Source organism: Thunnus thynnus, chromosome 5 (genome assembly GCF_963924715.1).
Source record: "Thunnus thynnus chromosome 5, fThuThy2.1, whole genome shotgun sequence".
Classification (NCBI taxonomy): Eukaryota; Metazoa; Chordata; class Actinopteri; order Scombriformes; family Scombridae; genus Thunnus; species Thunnus thynnus.
Window position 1 is genome coordinate 19,122,201 of NC_089521.1, and position 17,639 is coordinate 19,139,839.

The 17,639-nt window shown below is 41.1% G+C and overlaps 1 protein-coding gene across 2 annotated transcripts in view; it reads left to right on the plus strand.

The window, feature by feature from the left end:
- roraa (RAR-related orphan receptor A, paralog a) overlaps positions 1-17,639 on the plus strand; it is a 194,271-nt gene that overhangs the window by 139,563 nt on the left and 37,069 nt on the right. Inside the window, exon 1 of one of the 2 annotated variants that reach the window (XM_067589798.1) lies at positions 5,385-5,525. The exons of the other annotated variant lie outside the window; for it this stretch is intronic. Within the exon in view, the coding sequence (XP_067445899.1) occupies positions 5,495-5,525 (31 nt within the window). The 5' untranslated portion in view covers positions 5,385-5,494. Of the gene's footprint in view, positions 1-5,384; positions 5,526-17,639 lie in introns of those variants that run through there. 2 annotated transcript variants of the gene reach the window in all.

Sequence of the window (17,639 nt, forward strand, 5' to 3'; positions counted from 1 at the left end):
CACACTCCGGGGGGTCTCCCTGGTATGCTCTTCAATAATGAAGTTCATTCGTTAACTTCTCCCTCAAAGGCCAAGTTCCCCTGCTGCCCTTTTCAACAGCCATTGCAACTCTTACCACAGTCACCCTACCAGCAGGGAAAAAAAACACATCATCATGCTTTTCCCCTTGACAGGCTCAGTGGTTGCCTTTGCAGGGCATGAAGAATAAGCAGGTCCATTACCAATCCCTCATGCCTGGTTATAGCCATAATTATCACAGGGAAAATGACCTGCTCTGTTTGGTTTGCTGTGCAGGAGCTGCGCCTTCCTAATCACCTCCTCCTTCCCTCCTGTCGTCCTCATGCCATGGAGATGGAGCTGGTTTTGGGGGAGTCTTGCCAGTTCATTAGAATTCACAGGGTTCCACCTCCCTGCCTAGCCAGGCTAAGCCTCTCACACAGGCTGCCATGCCTGCGATAATCTCCCCACCTCGTTCCCTTTCGCTCCTTCTCTCTCTATCATCCTATCCCTTTCCTCTCTGTCCCCAAGGGCAGCCTTGCACAAAAGAGATGCGCTACAATTCATTGTTAAATCTGATTTCTATTGATCTATTGAAAGATTGTTCCGTGAGATATATGATAGCACTCCAGCAGAGCTGATGATCTCTCTTTACCGCTGCCTTTGCATCCGACAAACCAAGTAAACAAACTGATTTATTCCAGTCAATTAAACAACAATCTTTGTTGAATAACTTTGTGTATGAGGTGCATATTTTTTTTCAAGGTTGTATCAATCAATTGAACAGCCAGTTCCAGTCGGCAGATTGTAAACACTTTTGTTGCTGTTCAAATGCCCAAAGACAGGAAGAAATGTCCTGGTGTAGTTATAGCAACACAGCCACTAAACAAAACCGCAAAAAAGAAAAGAAAAAAAAAAAGCAGCTGAGAGTGTTTGATGTTTTCCATTGAAGTAGTTATCACTTTGTTCACAGCCTCTTGTCACTACCTGACTCATACCTGCAAGGGGTCATTTAACATGGAGCAGGCATGCAAGTAAGTGATGTGAAGTTTGGTCAGTCCACAGAGGACAAACTGGCTTTGCTGCCATGGTGACACATAACTTGAACATTTTTTATTTATCTAAAACATTTGATTCAATTGATTTGGAAATACCAGAGACTCTTATTTTTCTGTCTTTTCAAAAAAAAAAAAAAAAGATTTAAATTTAGCTCTATAAATAACCATGGCAGTAAAACAAAAGGCTATAGCCTTGTCAACCATTCACTATAAGTACTGTGTTGTTGATTCTGATTATAAGACAGTTGACAGGTGAACACTTCACCTATGTAGGAATGATATGCTTTCATATCTCTTCCTTTTGACCCTGCTGTTCTAAAAATATTGTGTTTGTGTGTATGTGCATTGAGTGACAGATAGAAAGAGAGAGAGAATAGTGCTGAGCTGGCCTGGGGGCTGCTGTGCATATAAAGGATGAAGGGCAGTGTATAGTCACTAATATAGAGTTATCTGATCAGAGTCTAACTGTTAAGATTGTAAAAAAGCATGAGGCTTATACCTACAGCTGCTACCTCGCTTGACTAGACACACTGTGCTGCTCCATGGAAAATCCATTAGCCGTAATGAGTTAACAGCATTTCCTGTAGCTACACATTATACCATAAAACTCAGGCAAAGCATCTGTGCGTAGTATGTTTCTAAACTCTTGCTGTTCTTATTTAAACATGTCTTTAAATGCAACCCTCCGCAGTCCTCTGGACATAACCCAATAGTGTCCTCTATTTTCACTGAAATAGATATTCCCTTTGTTGTCTGTGTGATTTATTGAAGTCTTCCCACAAGTGGAAGCCCCCAGGAAATTGCCTGGAATGGCCCTAAATTGGTTTATGATTGTGTGGTGTGGGCCGGTGCTGTTATGGTTCTAATATTATGCCCTCCACTCCTTGGCATCTATATTAAATTGATCTGTATTGTTTTCATGGAGTGCCTGTTGGAGCTTGTTAATTCTACCGCTGCTTCAGGCTTGTGGTGCAGTTCCAAACACCCGGGTGGCTCTGTGGTGGAATATAAGCCTCAGCTTTCTAAAATATATCCTGACAAGAGTGGGGGCACAAAATGAGGAAGTCCATAACTGTTTATCCTGTGGGGTCAAAGGCCACAGAGTGCAACAGCGTGAAGACTACAGGTCCTTGGTCTTAGAGGCCAGTCCAGAATAGCTTGAGTTAACGTGGATCAGCTGCATGGTGGAGTCTGTGTGTAGAATGGCTACTGACAGACTGCTAATGAGGCCATTATCAGCTCTGGTCCTCTCCTCTCCTCCGGGGGCACCAGTGGATGCTCTGCACCACATCTCAATTGAATTCCATTCCACAGAGCTTGTTTACAGTAAATACATTTGCTTGAATTAATCCAAGAGGAGTCTGAGACACATGACTTTACTGGTCTAAATGCAGAAATTTAGTTCCTGGATCATCTCAGAATCAGTTGACAGCCACATCACTTTCACAATTTCTCTTTTATACTCAGGAGCATAAAGAAACGATTGACTAAAATGATTCCATTGATGGCTTCACGACACCACATTAATACCCACAGACATTTGACCATCAGTGCCTTTGTGGTTTAATCAATGCTCTAATGAACATGTATCAGCAGCATATTGGCATTCTGTCACTGGTAATGTGGAGCAGTCTAGGAAGAATGTGATCAAGAGCAAATGAAGCAGCTTTGCTGGAAACATCTCTCCTTAGGGAGGACCAGGCTTTTAAGCACAATTATATACAGTTGGAGGCACTATATTTGTTGCAGAACTGAAAAGAACAACATCAAGACCAATTTATTATTATTTTTGTCTCTCTTAAAGCATCCATCCACCCAAATTACAAAAGGCAAACATATTTTTACCTATGGTGGTATCTGGCCATCCAGATAGGTTTGGTTTTATCTGCCCAGGTTCTCTGAGATTTCTGCGGGCAACCCAAAACATTCTAGATGAACTGGATTTTGTTTGTGGTGGTCATAGTAATGAAAGAAATACACAAGATTTTTTTAAAAGACAACTTATTTTTATAGGACTATTTCTTTGGTAGAAATCAAATTGTGTTTTTTTATTTTATAATTTGAGTGAACCAACCCTTTAAATGTGAAAGTTGAAAGGGAGAGAAGTCACTGGACAGTAAGTCCCTGAGAGACAATATTTCACTTTATAGTTCACTGAAAAGCTCTGTGAAAGGCAACTTTCTCCAGATGAAAAACACAGAGTCCAACAGCCTTTTGTTTCTGTGTGTTACATTGCAATGTCATATTTTACAGCTTTTACTTTTTTTTTATTGTTAGAACTATGTTGTCATAATCTTCCTAACCTGTAGGGAACTCACTTATTCACCTCACAGACTGTAAGCAGACAAAAGAAGTATGCCTTCTAACCCTCTTCTGACGCTCAGGTTGTAATATGGATGTTATCCTCCTCTCAGATGTTCTTGGATAACCAGCCAACAGACTCAGCCCCTGATATCATGTTTTTGTTCTTGTAGCTCATAGCTCAGCGTGTCGAGCCCTGGCTGGTTCTAGAAAGATTGATACAACAGCCAGTTTGCCAGACAACCACAGATAGTGGCAGTTAAACATGTCCCTGCGTGGGAATCGGCCCTGACTCATCTAGTGAACTTTTAAGATCTTGTGGCAAGATGTCATCATTGAAATGAGACGACGGCGTTGTCTCTGACATCACATTGTTTGAATAGTTTACCAAGGCCTGTCTAGTTTGTATCCCAGACACGCTCCATTTGATGCTATCAGCCTCTGAATGATATTTTGTTCATTAGACGGTGTGCAATAAGAGACCAGTGTTGACACAATGTGAGTTAATGTGTTTAGTGTCTCTAATGGATCATAGAGGTCCTAATGAAACATTGTCATGGGAAGATTTATGTTGCGTGCTGCTGAGTCCTCATTTCCATAATATATATTGTTAGACGTACCTTTATTCAATGAATTGCACACAATAGAAGACATCAAATGAATATAGATATTTAGAGTGTAAAACAGGAATAAATAAATAATCAAAATGTCTGTAACAATTGCATTGTTAATGTGAAATTCTTTCCCTGCGGAAGCATCATAATTCTGTGGCAAATACCCACTGCTGTAGTAGTGTTATTAACGTCAAACAACTATAGAGAATGTGAAATGATCTTCCGCCATCTCCAAATTTGAAATACCGGTGGTGTAAAAAAAATATTTTTTGCCCTTTAATTTTTAGATTTCAAATATTGCAGTGTCTGAAACCGAAGCTGTATGATGTTTGTCTTGAGACGAGATGATATGAACACCAGCTTATTCATGGACATGCCAAATGCAACGTGGTTATTGGCCAAGGCTGGATTGCACTAAAACCAGAATATTGTATCAGAGAGAGGCAGCTGGTTAGGAGTCAGAACAGATTATCATATGAGAGAGAGGATGAGCAAGGAGAGGGGGAGGAGAGAGAGAAACAGAGAGAGAGAGTGAGGTAGAGACTGGAGTGGGAAGCAGGGGGCGAGAGCGAGGGGCACAAGAGGGAGAGAGAGAGAGAGGAAGAAATGATAGCAAGAAACTCATCGCCCGGTCGCTGTGGGGTGGAGGGGATCATCCAAACCCTTCCGTCACTATCTCTCCTTCTTCACCTGTCAAAGGAGTGTGTGAGAGCAGTTGGAGAGAGAGAGAGAGAGAGAGAGAGAGAGAGAGAGAAAGAGAGAGAGCGGGGCATACGGGTCCTCTGAGAGGTCAAGAGAAGAAGCTGAGGCTCCACTCATCTTCTCTCCGTGTAGGGCCCACTGCTGCTCGCAGACATCTGGCCTCACACTGATCACTCATACCTACAGACAGGGAGGAGGAGAAGAGCAGAGCACTTCGATCTTTGAGCTACAGAAAAATTACACATCCCCTCTTATCCATGTTCTCCGCGCTCCTCTTTTTTTTCTTTTTTTTTTTGCTTGCAATGTCTGTTGTTTCCTCTGTTTTTTCCCCCCCTGCTCCCCCCCTCTCATCCCCCGTCTAGCCTTTTATCCCCTCTTTGACTTTTTTCTTATCCTTGACATTGCACCATTTTTAAAGACAGAAAACCAAGAGAGTAGAAAGGGCAGAGCGAGAGCATGAAAAACTGGTGTCTGCTAGAACTGGTTCTGACTTTATCCTTGCACTAAAAAGATAAGCCACAGAAGATAGTGAGAGTGTGCTGTGTCTAGCAAGCCGGCATACAAGGCTCTGACTGCAATCAGTGGGAAGAGGGCCAGCTTCCCTGCCTGAGCTCTCAGCGCCCCTACTGGCTGCATGCTGTGCCAATCAAAGGCTAGTGGGTGGGGAGCAGTCAGACATGAACACTGATGTCACAGTCACATGGATTCTGGTGTGGTCATGCTCGGAGGCTGAGAGACAGAGCTGTGCTGGCCAGCTGCTGCTGAGACAGCAGTGGAGGGCTTTGCGCTGTGATAGTTGTTCTCTTATGGACTCGAAGCTTAATGATGTATTTTGTGATTTCAGCTATGAAAGGTAAGAGCAAAATGCATGCTGATCCTGCACCCAGAGTAACAAGTAGGGAAGTACGGCTCCGCTATTCATAGCCTGCCAACTCTTTGCATTTCATTTGCAAGGCATGAGTGTGGCAGAGAGAGAGAGAGAGAGAGAGAGAGAGAGAGAGGGAGGGAGGGAGAAATACAGTATTACAGTGCTTCTGAATGCATGCAAGTAAATTAAGCTTTTCTAATATGTCTTTTCATGCATGAACAGAATTTATTTTTTTGTTGAGAAATAGAAACTGAGCTTCTTTAACTTCTTTAAAAAATCTGTAAAGGTATTCTTGCCTTGATTTTATTGTTCTCAGTGTGTGTTTTCTCACTGCTGCTGTTGTGTGGGGTGCTCTGGAAACCACAGCCGGTGTAATCTTTGCACGGGTACATCTCTGACGAGAACAGCTCCTGAGCTTCAGAGCAGAAGTTTTTTGGCTTAGATGTGAGGTAGCATGCACAGAGAGGGGGGGGACAGGGGGTCAGAGAAAGAGAGAGAAGGGGGCACGGGGGTTGGGGGGGGGGGGTCGCTATTCCTCTCTGCCCCGTTCTTAATCCTGTTGTTCCAGTCCAGAGGACGTGTCTATTCCGCGGGAAGATGTGCGTGGCAGTGTTGAACGTGGGTCGCAGACGGGCGACAAGGCACTGGCACGACTGGCAGACTGTGATTCTTTGAGTTGATACTAGTGCATGTGTGTGTATATCTGTGCGCGAGTGTGTTGTGTTCCACTGACCTATTTTTTGGGTAGTCGGGTTTACATGTGTGGCCATGAGAGCAGGACTGGGTCCTCCCAGTCGCTGTGATGTTGATCTAGTATGCCTAATCCCAACTCTTCCTCCCCCTCCATCATACAAGCATACATGCGCACACACACACATCCGTGCAGACAGATACTGAAAGTGCAGTCAGACATACAGTACAGCATACACTTCTCTCATGCATGCTTGCACACCGGCGTAGACACACATGCACATGATCATGTGTTTCACGCATATGAATTCACTTTAATTCTTCCATGTAGACCAAATGTGAACAACCGTTTCCAGACATATGTGCTCACATGCACACATGATACAATCAAATACAATAATCATGATGAGGAACAGGCAGCTGTCATTTTGCGTTAAATGAAAAATACTAGAAATTATGATTTGGTTTAACATTTGCTGCTATTTTGTCTTCCCGCGTGTCAAAAAACAAATTTATGTTTTTTAATCATAAAAAAGGCAGTGGAGCATGTTCAAAATACACAAAAAATACCTACAAATATAGTTAATGTGTGAAAGAAATAATGCTATAATTAAATGTTTAGATTACTTGCTATATTAGTAATATTGATACTAACCCTTGCAGCTGATCCTAACTGTGTTTTGTATTTTTACATTTAAGTTTTCCATCCAAGTATCATGCTCCATGTGAGAGACTGACCATTGTGTTCATTTCTTTTATTCTATTGATCATAGTGTGTGAGAATTCATTTATGAGGTGAGGCTCATAGTCATTTGCGTCTGACTTTGTGTGAAATTGAGAGGGAGTGCAGTGCTCTATCTTATTCTTAGTGAGACACATATGAAAAATGGCCTTTGACCCAATGTCCTTTATATGAAATTGCTATTGAAGGGCTTAATGAAATCGTACATTTTTGGACAGAATCGGGTGTCTTGTGTTGTGAGGCTTTTGTGCGTTTCTTTAAATGTGTGGCATACATGTGAGAATTTCAATGTGTATATTTCTTCTTTTCTTGGCTCAATGTAGAAGAACACTTTTTTTTAAAAAACATTTTTAAAATTGTTTAATTTCATTTAGACAAATTAATAGAGACAAGCCATGTACTGACATTTTCTGTATTTGTCATTAACACTTATAAAAGTGAACCTGTTTACTAGCCAGTTTCTGCTTGTTTTTATCTCTCCTTTGAGCTCTGTCTTTCCCCTTATTAGTGCTTCCAGTTTGACAGGAGCTGCTGTTATCATGATAGGTTATTGTGACAATGTCAGAAATTAAATTAAAATGTGAACAAGCAGTATAATTAGAAACTAATTTACACCGCAGTAGTAATTTCTTCCTGAAAATGGTCAGTGAAATGGATGTGGAGCACAATGACTTGCTGTCTTGGCATACACTCCTTTATTGTTTTGTTAACATGGTTACATGATTATACTGCATGTGCCTTTTTTGACTGTTTTATATTGTTTTTCATTCTGTACATTACAAAACAATGATGATATATTATAACAAACATCTCTTGTGTGTTTCTCTCTATGGCTTTGTCGATACTCTGCACCCTCCCTACCCACCTCTCCCTCTCTATTCAGCCTATCTACCACACCACTGCCTCTCAAGTACCTAATTACCTGTAATGGAAACATCCCTCTCATTACCCCATGCAAATTAGCCAGCCTACTCAGCACAATTAAGATGAAAATTCCAATTACATAATTAAAGAAAGTTGTTTGATGTGTGGATTGACAGAAAAGGTAAAAAGTGCGTCTCATCCCAAGTACATATAATTAACCCTTGCAAAAGAGTGTTATTGTGGGGAAGTATACGTAGCTGCAATTTTTGAAATTGTCGAAAGCAGGGCCCAGGAAGGCACTACAGTGTATGCAGACAGCACATAAATATATGATTTAACACGAGTGTGTACTAGACTGTAAAAATGTTCTGGGGCCGTAGAGAAGGTAAAGCTAAATATCTTGTGATAGACGCTATGTTAACAAGGCTGTAAATATTTGCTGTAGATTTAGTAATCTTTGTCTCTTTCTATCAGTGGCCGATTGAAGTGCTCACTACCCAGTGCTGCAGGCTCTCACACATTAAAGCAGAGGTTAACAAGATTGGCTATTATCCAGTTAGGGGCTGAGGACATGAAGAGCCAAAGGAAAAATCACCACAGATTAAGGTGAAGGCAAATATAGCACAAGTCACCTGCAAGGATTTAAAATAAAAGACCCAATTACAAAGAAGAAATATTTCAAGAAGAGGTGTTCTTCCATCATGTAAAAAAAACCAAATGCATTTTACTCTGTGATTAAAATAATCTGTTTGAATGTGAACATATAATTCAAATTTGAATATTAATGCTATGAAATAAAATTTCGTAGAACCCTAAAAATTATATATCCCACAAAATCTGCATTTATAAAAAATGTTTTGATTTAATTTCACCTCCTCTAAGAGAACATTTACATGTTACGGTCGAATTGAAAAGATCATATCTGGAAAGACGAGACAGGAAAGACGAGACAAACAAGAGTCACTCTGGCCGACTGAGGGTGTGTGCTTTAGCCCTCTCTCTTGCCTCTTGGCTGGCTGAGGAAGTGGAATGGCGTCCCCACAGGTTATTAAAGTGTGTGAGGTGTGCCAGTCTGTGCTGTGCACACTGAGACGAACATCCTGGCTGCCTGACTGTGTGTGGAGAGACTGGTTAATGAGATATTGACTGCCCATTGAGAGCATGGATTTTTGATTTTGGCTCCATAGAAGTTGGGAGGATAGGGAGGTGCACTCTGGAGAGGAGAGGAGAAGAGAGGAGAGGAGAAGAGAGAAGAGGAGAGGAGGGGAGAGGAGAGCAGATATTGTGTTTTATGTTTTTTATTACCATCAGTTAGTTTTGTTTACAAGGCTATGTTTTGTTTTTTTGTTATTAATGTTAGTAATGCTTTTGAAATGGTTATTAATTGCTATGGACCAGCCTGTACTTAATTATACAAATCACTTTATAGATTATCATGATTAATAATGTACATGCTTGCTACACCAGTTACCAAAACACAAATTAAAAATAATCAAAATACCTACAAAACAAAAATAAGAGAACATTTTTCACCATTTTACAGAAATACATAATTACTGTCTGTACTGATACCAAATGAATACCTTCTCAGTATCAAATGATTGATTACTATGGAACTGATTTGCCCATACATACAGGCAAACCAAATAAACATGCCATCATAGCCATGTCTGAGCACAGCATTTATATTGTACAAAGATTAATCTACACCTCCATCCAAGCCATTGCCAGAGTGCCAGACAGCTCCGTCAGTCATCTTGTCTTGTCATTCACACCTTGTGGTTTTGACAGATTAGCCCAATCACAGCCGAGGTTAAATGACTCTCCTGTCCTATGCCCAATCAAACAGCAGGCTACAACAAACAGCAGCAGCAGCAGCTCAAGATAACCATCACACAATGATGATTTTTGCTCTTTCTGAAACATTCACACCAAGTTCAGTCAGGGTTCTCGATTTGACTCTCCAGTCAGGTAAAACATCTAGCTGGGCTTAGTCAAATGCCTCTAACTTAAGGGTAATTTCCTACTTTACTTTCACTCAGTATTTCAGGAGTCACTTATAGATCCTTTGAAGTGTCTCCCTGTCATGCAGCATTTAGCTGCTGATAGAATACTTCCTCTGTCAGCACTCCTTAGATAATCATATACCACAGTCCATGGAGTTAAAGAACATTTCTACTTTCATTTTTTTTTTTCCCCTTTCTTCATGTAGCTCACTGTAGAATATGTACAGAGATATTTTCACTGTCACTGTTCACAGAAACTCTTCTCTTTACATTGTAATGGTTTGATATTTGTGGTTATTTAAATACTGACATGCATCCTATCAGTGTGGACTTACTAAAAATAATGTACAGTACGTATTTTAGATTAATAATAAGCGTAAATAACATTTCTACAGCCTCATATGCCCTGCTGTGCCCCATGTGCTTTGCCATTTGGGGCTTAGAAGTTAACAGTGTTTTAAGAGAGTAAAGGGTGAAGTGTTTTTCCTTTCATTCTGAGCGTGTTTCGTACCATTGGCTTTTTTTCCCTCTGTGGGCCTCGGGAGGGCTGTCCATTGGCTTTTTGAAGTTGCATCAAAGAGGAAATGGGGGAGAAAAAGCATTATTGATTTTGCGTTTTGTCTGACTCAAACACTGAGGACAGAAAAACACATAAGGAGTTTAGGTGTTGGCAGTGGGGCAGCGCTGTCTCCTGTGTGTGAGCCAGAGGGAGACGGGGGAGAAACCGTAAGAGGTAGAAGGTGAGGAGGAGGAACACCAGACAACACTAATGCATCTCTCCCTAGAGTCGTACGCTCGGTCCTATCACTTCTATCATTTCTGCTCTCCCTTCTGTTCTTAATGGCAGAGTAAATAAAGCCTGATACTGTAAGGCTAGAGACAAACCTCCGTCTCTCCCTGCCATGTCGGATAGTTTTTCCTCCTCTTCCATCAGGCCGGTGACTCCTGAGCTCTGACAGCACTCTCCAGTTGACCTGCTTTTCCATGAAACACCAAGCTGCTCTCTTCTCAGTTGTAATCAGATCTCCCTGCTAGGCAAGCATGCCGGCAGCAGGCAAGAAGAGGAGTATTGTTTGTGTGGTTTATCACCTTTATCCTCCTCCTGTGTCAGCCCAGCAGAGGTGAGATGAGAGCGGAGTACTTTTATGGTGTTAATGTGACCTAGGGTGGCTCAAAACGAGCTCTCAGTGACAGCAGTTGATAAGAGCCGTAACTAGCATAGCTTACTCAGCAGTTACACTATGGATATGGCATGGTAAAGCCATGAACTTGAAACTGATTTCCTACGTTGCACGTATGAATATCAGTGGAATTTGTTGTAAGAGAAAGACTGTACACAGTGATGGCATTGCTAAAATTGCAGCACAAGTATGCTGTAGAGTCAGAGAATGAGCAAGGGTCAGAGGTCACAGCATACTGGGTCACACTCCCCTCTGCTCCATGGAGAATGCCTGCGGCATCTAGGGACCCTGGCGGGGAACGGAGGATGAAAAATGAGAGGTGCACGGAATTTTGATGAGATGAGGGAACAGGCAGCGTTATAACAAAGGTCGTCACAACATGCGCTCCGCCGCTTGATTACAAAAGGGAGAGAGGCGTGTGAGGCGTTTGATTACATGTCCCTGCAGAGACCATTAGGGGTTCTACTTGTAGGACGGCATCATTTACACTCATCTGATCTGGCGTACGCGCTGATGAACAAACAAAGTGTGAATCCTCCGGAGCACTAGGGGGTGCTCTTCAAGAAAGACAAATGATAAGAATATCTGTGCCAAAGAGTTTAGAAGTTATGACAGTCTCTCAACTTCGCCGTGAGTGTCGACACTGGCTAAGTGTCGCTGCCAGGCAGCAGAATCTAACAAAGCGTGTTTGAGTCTCCCACAGGAACCCAAGTGGGCCGGAGTGAAAACTAACTCAAGGTTAGCAGCATTAGGCGCTCCTCGCCCCAACTAGAATGCATGAAAGGAATTCTATCATCATAAATAACAAAGAAAAACAGCCTTGCCAGAACAGTCTGCTTAAGATTGATTTTTTATGCACATGCATTCATTTGAAATAAAAGAAATGCTGCTTCAGTGCTAATTACAAAGATGAAAGGAGGTAGAATGTGCAAGGCAATGAACTTTGTTTAAAGGCGCAGCACATGGCTTAATCAGGGACATGGTGCTTTAATGAAATCCAACCCCATTTATAAACTTCTAGACTATGTGAGCATTTGAAAATTAAACTGTATTCACTCAGTTGATGTACAAGAGGGAAAAAAAAAAAGATGCACTCCTTTGCAAGTGACAGTCTGAACATCCCAATTCAGCGAGTCAGGCATGAGAGCCAACCAAACTATGTGTGTCCTAGACAATGAGTGTGTGGATGTTTCCCAGCTGGAGCAAAGGGGTTAACTGGCTGTGGAGAGATCCTTGACCTATCTGAGATGAGCTCCCCGCCCCCTCTAGCAATGTGGAATATCTGATTGCTGATTATGAGTTTATTCCCCATCGTGCTGAGCCTTTTGCATGTCAGGATCCATCCCTCCCCAGCTGAACTGATTAAGGAGCTGGAGATGATGCTACAGCTCTTAGCGATTGCTAAAAGACTCTTAGAGAGCCTGGTAATCTGGAGTGCAGCTGGCAATCACCCACCACTGACTCTTTTGGAGGCTTTTTTGGGTTGTTTTGTTGTTTTCAAGTGGGGTTTTTTTTTGGCATATTGTTGTCTTTGTTCCCCTGGGCTTCTTGTTTCTGGATGAGAGCTTTCCTAGTGCTGAGCACAGGTCCTTGTCAACCTAGCTGCTCAGCTCAGCCCAGTCCAGCCCCAACAACAGCAGCCTCAGCAAAGACCCTCGCTCAAAGTCTCAGGATGTGCTTATGATCACCCTCTTACAGGAGCCTAATTTATGGCGAAAAAAAAGGATCTTCATCCCTGATGTAAAAAAAACTCTCACTTTGCTCATTTTCACAGAGCTCCCTGAATCCAATACATGGGAACAAAGGCATCAGATGAATTGAAAGAAATAGCTCCTCGGTTACTCAAAAAATGCATCCTCATGTAAACTTTTAAGGGTTTATGTGCTGTTCAGTGGATTTCTGTCAAAGAGAAACAAATAGAGTTTTCTAGCAAAAAGACTGCTATGGCTGCTTTATTTGCTTGCGGGGATCTGTCGCTTAGTTACAAATCAGCAGCTGTCGTCTCGAAGTTTTGTTTTTGTCAATAGTTGGAGGGGAAGAGGAAGACAGTCCTATTCCAACAGCGCTGATGGGTGTTTTAATGCCTTTAATGTGTGACTGGGGGCAAGAGAGTAGTCTGCCCAGAGTATTCTCAATTACTATCAAAGCTGTACAGCCCGTTGCTATTGACATCCTACTGTCAAACACATCACCCACAGTTTTATTGCTAATGCTCCAGTGTTTGCAAATACACTGTCCGGTAGCAGTGTTTACACAGTCATACACAGGCTCACAGACAGATACATCCAGTATGGTTTTATCAATTGAAGAATAATACTGTCAGTTTTCTTATTTCTTAACACAGTTTATGTTGCTGTGTCTGGACATGTGGTCAACAGTAAAGCCAATGGGGTTCCAGACGTGACACCAGTCCAGACATCAGTCCCAGTAAACAAATGGCAAATTTGCAGAAGACAGGAGAGCTTGCTTTTCTTCTGCAAATTAAATGTTTAGAGGTGATACACTGCTGTGATGAAACATGTTGCATGTGAGTGGTGTAACAACATTGTCTGAGAAGAGATGGGAGGGAAGCTGCTCTCAGACTCTGTGTGTGTGCATGTGTTGGAGGGTAAGGCATTTGTTTTTGTCCAGCAGGAAGTCTTTATTCTATTTAGATTTTTTTTTTTTTTAAAATATCAAAATCATTTTAAATTTGTGTATTCTACACTTTTCAGATGTTCATGATTGCATGCCACAGAATAATTTAAGTGTCATTAATTTTTGTGGGGAATAAAATGCTGCCACAGCTCAAATCTAAACCTCAGGAAACTCACGCTTAAATTTTATTTTCAGCACAGACAAATTACAACTCTTCATATTTTTTCTCATTATGTATCCGCCTCATTGTTCTGGTACATATTCGCTGTCACTCTGGATAAACTAAAGGTAAGAGGTAAGAGGGGAAATGAGTGAGGACATGATGGGAGATAGGTGAAGCAGATTTTTCTCCAAATGAGCATGATCAGAGTAAAACTACTGTATGTCTGACATACCTTGCCCACTTGAGTGGGTAAGGAAGTTGTGTTTTGATCTTTTGACACATGATTACATCGGGCCTTTCTGCTTTGATCTCAGCATGGATTTTTTTTTTTCTTTCTCTTGATGTGGGATTATTATAATTTATACATAAGGGATTTTGTTTTTTCTAAGGCCTCAGCAAACTTGAGTAAACATGGTATACATAGTTGACTAACATTGTATTCATTTACACATTCTCATTAGCAAGCCTTAAGGTAATTAATCAGAGGCCGTGGTATATAAGGAGATGGACACCGTAAAAATAATTTATTCCTTTCTACTCTTATGGAGTGTGTGAAAAATGTCTGATCAATTCCTCCCTTAGATGTAGCTCTTTGAAGACATCCTGTGTCTTATGAGAGCACCAGCGCAGTATTTATTCTCTAGAAACTGCAGGCTGTAGACCTTGCATATGCTGTACAAACATTGTAGGACATTGTTGCCTGGTTCATCCTAATAGCCTGCAATTACCCCTAAATATAGGAACTGTATAACCTCAATTAAACCCATACAAGTGTAACACATTCATATTGCTGTCCTCTGTTGCAGCACTGCAGCTACAGTTAGGTTCAGAGTTTGCAGTTTATTGTTAGTGTTCACAAAAGGTAATTATAGTAAAAATACAGAGGACCAGTTACTAAGATTTGTGTGCCTTCCTTGTGCCACTCTGTGCTTAGAGATGTGCAGATACGTAGACAGCTGCAGACTTTAATTGCGACCATTGTAAATGAATTTTGTTACTTTATAGTTATGCCTGGAGGGCAGTCTCAGTGGCTGATTGAGTAATTAGCAGCTGCCTAAGTAAATCACATGCTAACTGCACACATTTGTGAGTGCAAATTAAATGAACATCCTTAAAAGTGCAGCTCAACATTGCGCTGCATTTTATAACATTTGCCCAGAATCTCTATAAATAATATTATGAACACATGTTTATTGTAGATCCTAAAAAATATATTTTTATACATATTTTTTTAGATTGTTTATGTTTCTGTTGGCCTTCTGTTTCTGAAGGCACACCCTCATGACATTTCTGTCCCATATGTATATTAATTCAACGAGGATCCCGAAAATAACAGGATTGTGGAAGGACCATTTTTGCATGGAGAATTTGTTGCAGATTTTTTAAAGGAAGGTTTTGCTGGGAAAAGAAAATTGTGCCATTATCACATCATGAAGTGATACACTATATTACCTAGTCGATCAATTAAATTTTCACTACATACCAACAGCAAGATGAAATGATTGCACAAACACAACAATAGGTGCTCCCTTATATTTTCTATCGTTTTAAAATACAGAAATTTATGAATTGTGGCTGTAACTTGAACATGGCTATCACTGAGCTGCTAATGCACTGACGTGATTGCACACTTTTGAAAACATTTATATTGTAGTGGATTTATGTTGTTAGAAGCAACTTGTCTTTTGTCCATCTTTACGTTATTCGAAAGACGTTTGTTCAATAACACCTCATGCATCATTTTTACAAGCCTTTTATAAATGTAACATTATTATTAGGAAAAAAAACTTGCACTGCAGTAGTGTTCAACAAATTGCTTTATCTAAAGGACAACAGTAGTTCAAGTATAACAACTCTACCAGTGATCATATGTAGACAGCTTCAGATTTTAATTGCGACCATTGTAAATGAATTTTGTTACTATATAGTTATGCCTGGAGGGCAGTCTCAGTGGCTGATTGAGTAATTAGCAGCTGCGTAAGTAAATCACATGTTAACTGCACACATTTGTGAGCGCAAATTAAATGAACATCCTTGCGCTGCATTTTATAACATTTGCTCAGAGTCTCTATAAACAATACTATGAACACATGTTTGTTGTAGATCCTAAAAAATATATTTTTAAATATCATCTAATCTTTGAAATAGTAGAGAACTGAAAGCTCAAATGATATACTGGATCTTACACCCGTAAATTAGATGTCCAGTGAGCTGTTTATCAGAAATTAAATATATACCTATGTGTTTGACTTCATCCAGAATTTCAAAAGATGCCTGATACGTTTTAGTCTCTTCAACATACATGCATAATATAAGCAAGTTTCTGTGAGTTTTTCATGTCAGTTCTATCACATGAAAGGGAAAAGCAGGGGTGGTGTATTTTAGCATCTCCGTTTCTCTCTGAGGCAATCCAGAGATTGTTCAGTTTGCATTGTAAACTGAATGTTATCCATAGGCAACAGATATTTTATGGCTATTACTGATGTATGTTCGTAAGATAGATTTGATGTCACAATAGTATATCCCTTGAGCAACCACAAAAGCCTCCAATGATGAAGGGTTTATTTTTAAAACTACAGGAAATGCTTTCTGCAGATTAATTCCAGTGTATGGTTCCCATTGTGGGAGAAACAAATTGGGCTTTACGGAATTAGTGTGTTTGCTGCATAAATCACAAATCTATTTCTGAAACATATGATTGTGTTTAATGTGATTGGATGCCTCTGCATTGCCTTTGAGTGAAAAAGGAAGCAAACCTTCCCGACTGAATTAGAGCTCAAAGTACAGTAACGATGGCTCTGTGTTTCTCCATTGACCCAGGTGTGTTGTCTAAATACAATATGGATGTGCAGGGATGCCTGTGTACTCCAGTGCTGGGAGACTATTTGCTGAAGGTCATTTGGGATCATAGCGTGCCATTAATAATTCCTGAAAGCATCCAACATCTCCATCTGTTCTGCTGCATCCATCGCTCCACTTCAAAGACAAAGGCAGCATCTGCAGGTTAGCATTAAACCTGCCTCCAGGCTAAGATGTTGGAGGTGGGATTCTTTGTTGAGAGAACATATCTCTGGTCATCAGGCCATGCTGCTCATATATTAGCCAATTAATGTTTGTATGTTTGCTCCCACGGCTTGAACTTATGAACAAAAAGGTACACAAAGGCTAACTGATGCACACATACTGTTTATTGTAGCTATTGTGTGTGTGTTTTCCAGCTTTAATGGGCTGAATTTAGTGGGCATGTGTGGTACAGTAATTCCCCACATACCCTCGCAGGCTACTGGCCTCTACAGGGATGCAATTACCACCCTCCATCAAGTGTGGTCGGTCCGCTTGACAAGGTGTTACCGGAGAAATTATCAAAGCTGATTTTAAACGAAGCATTTAATTACATGTATTGTGTGTGTTTGTGGGTAGCTGAGCAAATAACACATATTCACCTGTGTGCCCGGCATTCAGCGCTGTAAAATCTAAACAGGTCTCAATGACAGGCCCACTTCAGATACGCAGGAGTCCTGCAGGGAGTAAATGGATGTTTGGCAGTGGCATGCGCTGCCCGGGCCTGGTGGGCGCAGTGGGCGAGGAGGCAAGTGCCTGGCAGAGTGAAAGATGGCCGTGTGCAAGGAGAGTGTGTGCACACAGCTGAGGCTGTGACAGAAAACAGTGAGAGTTCTGCTCCTGCTGCTCCATCTTCCACTGCCAGTGATAGATCTCCACTTTAATTTTGTTAATAGCACGAGTCCAGCACTCACAAAGGACTCGTGCCATTAAAACAGCCTTTACTTTTACTCAGATGAAACCAGTTATGAAGAT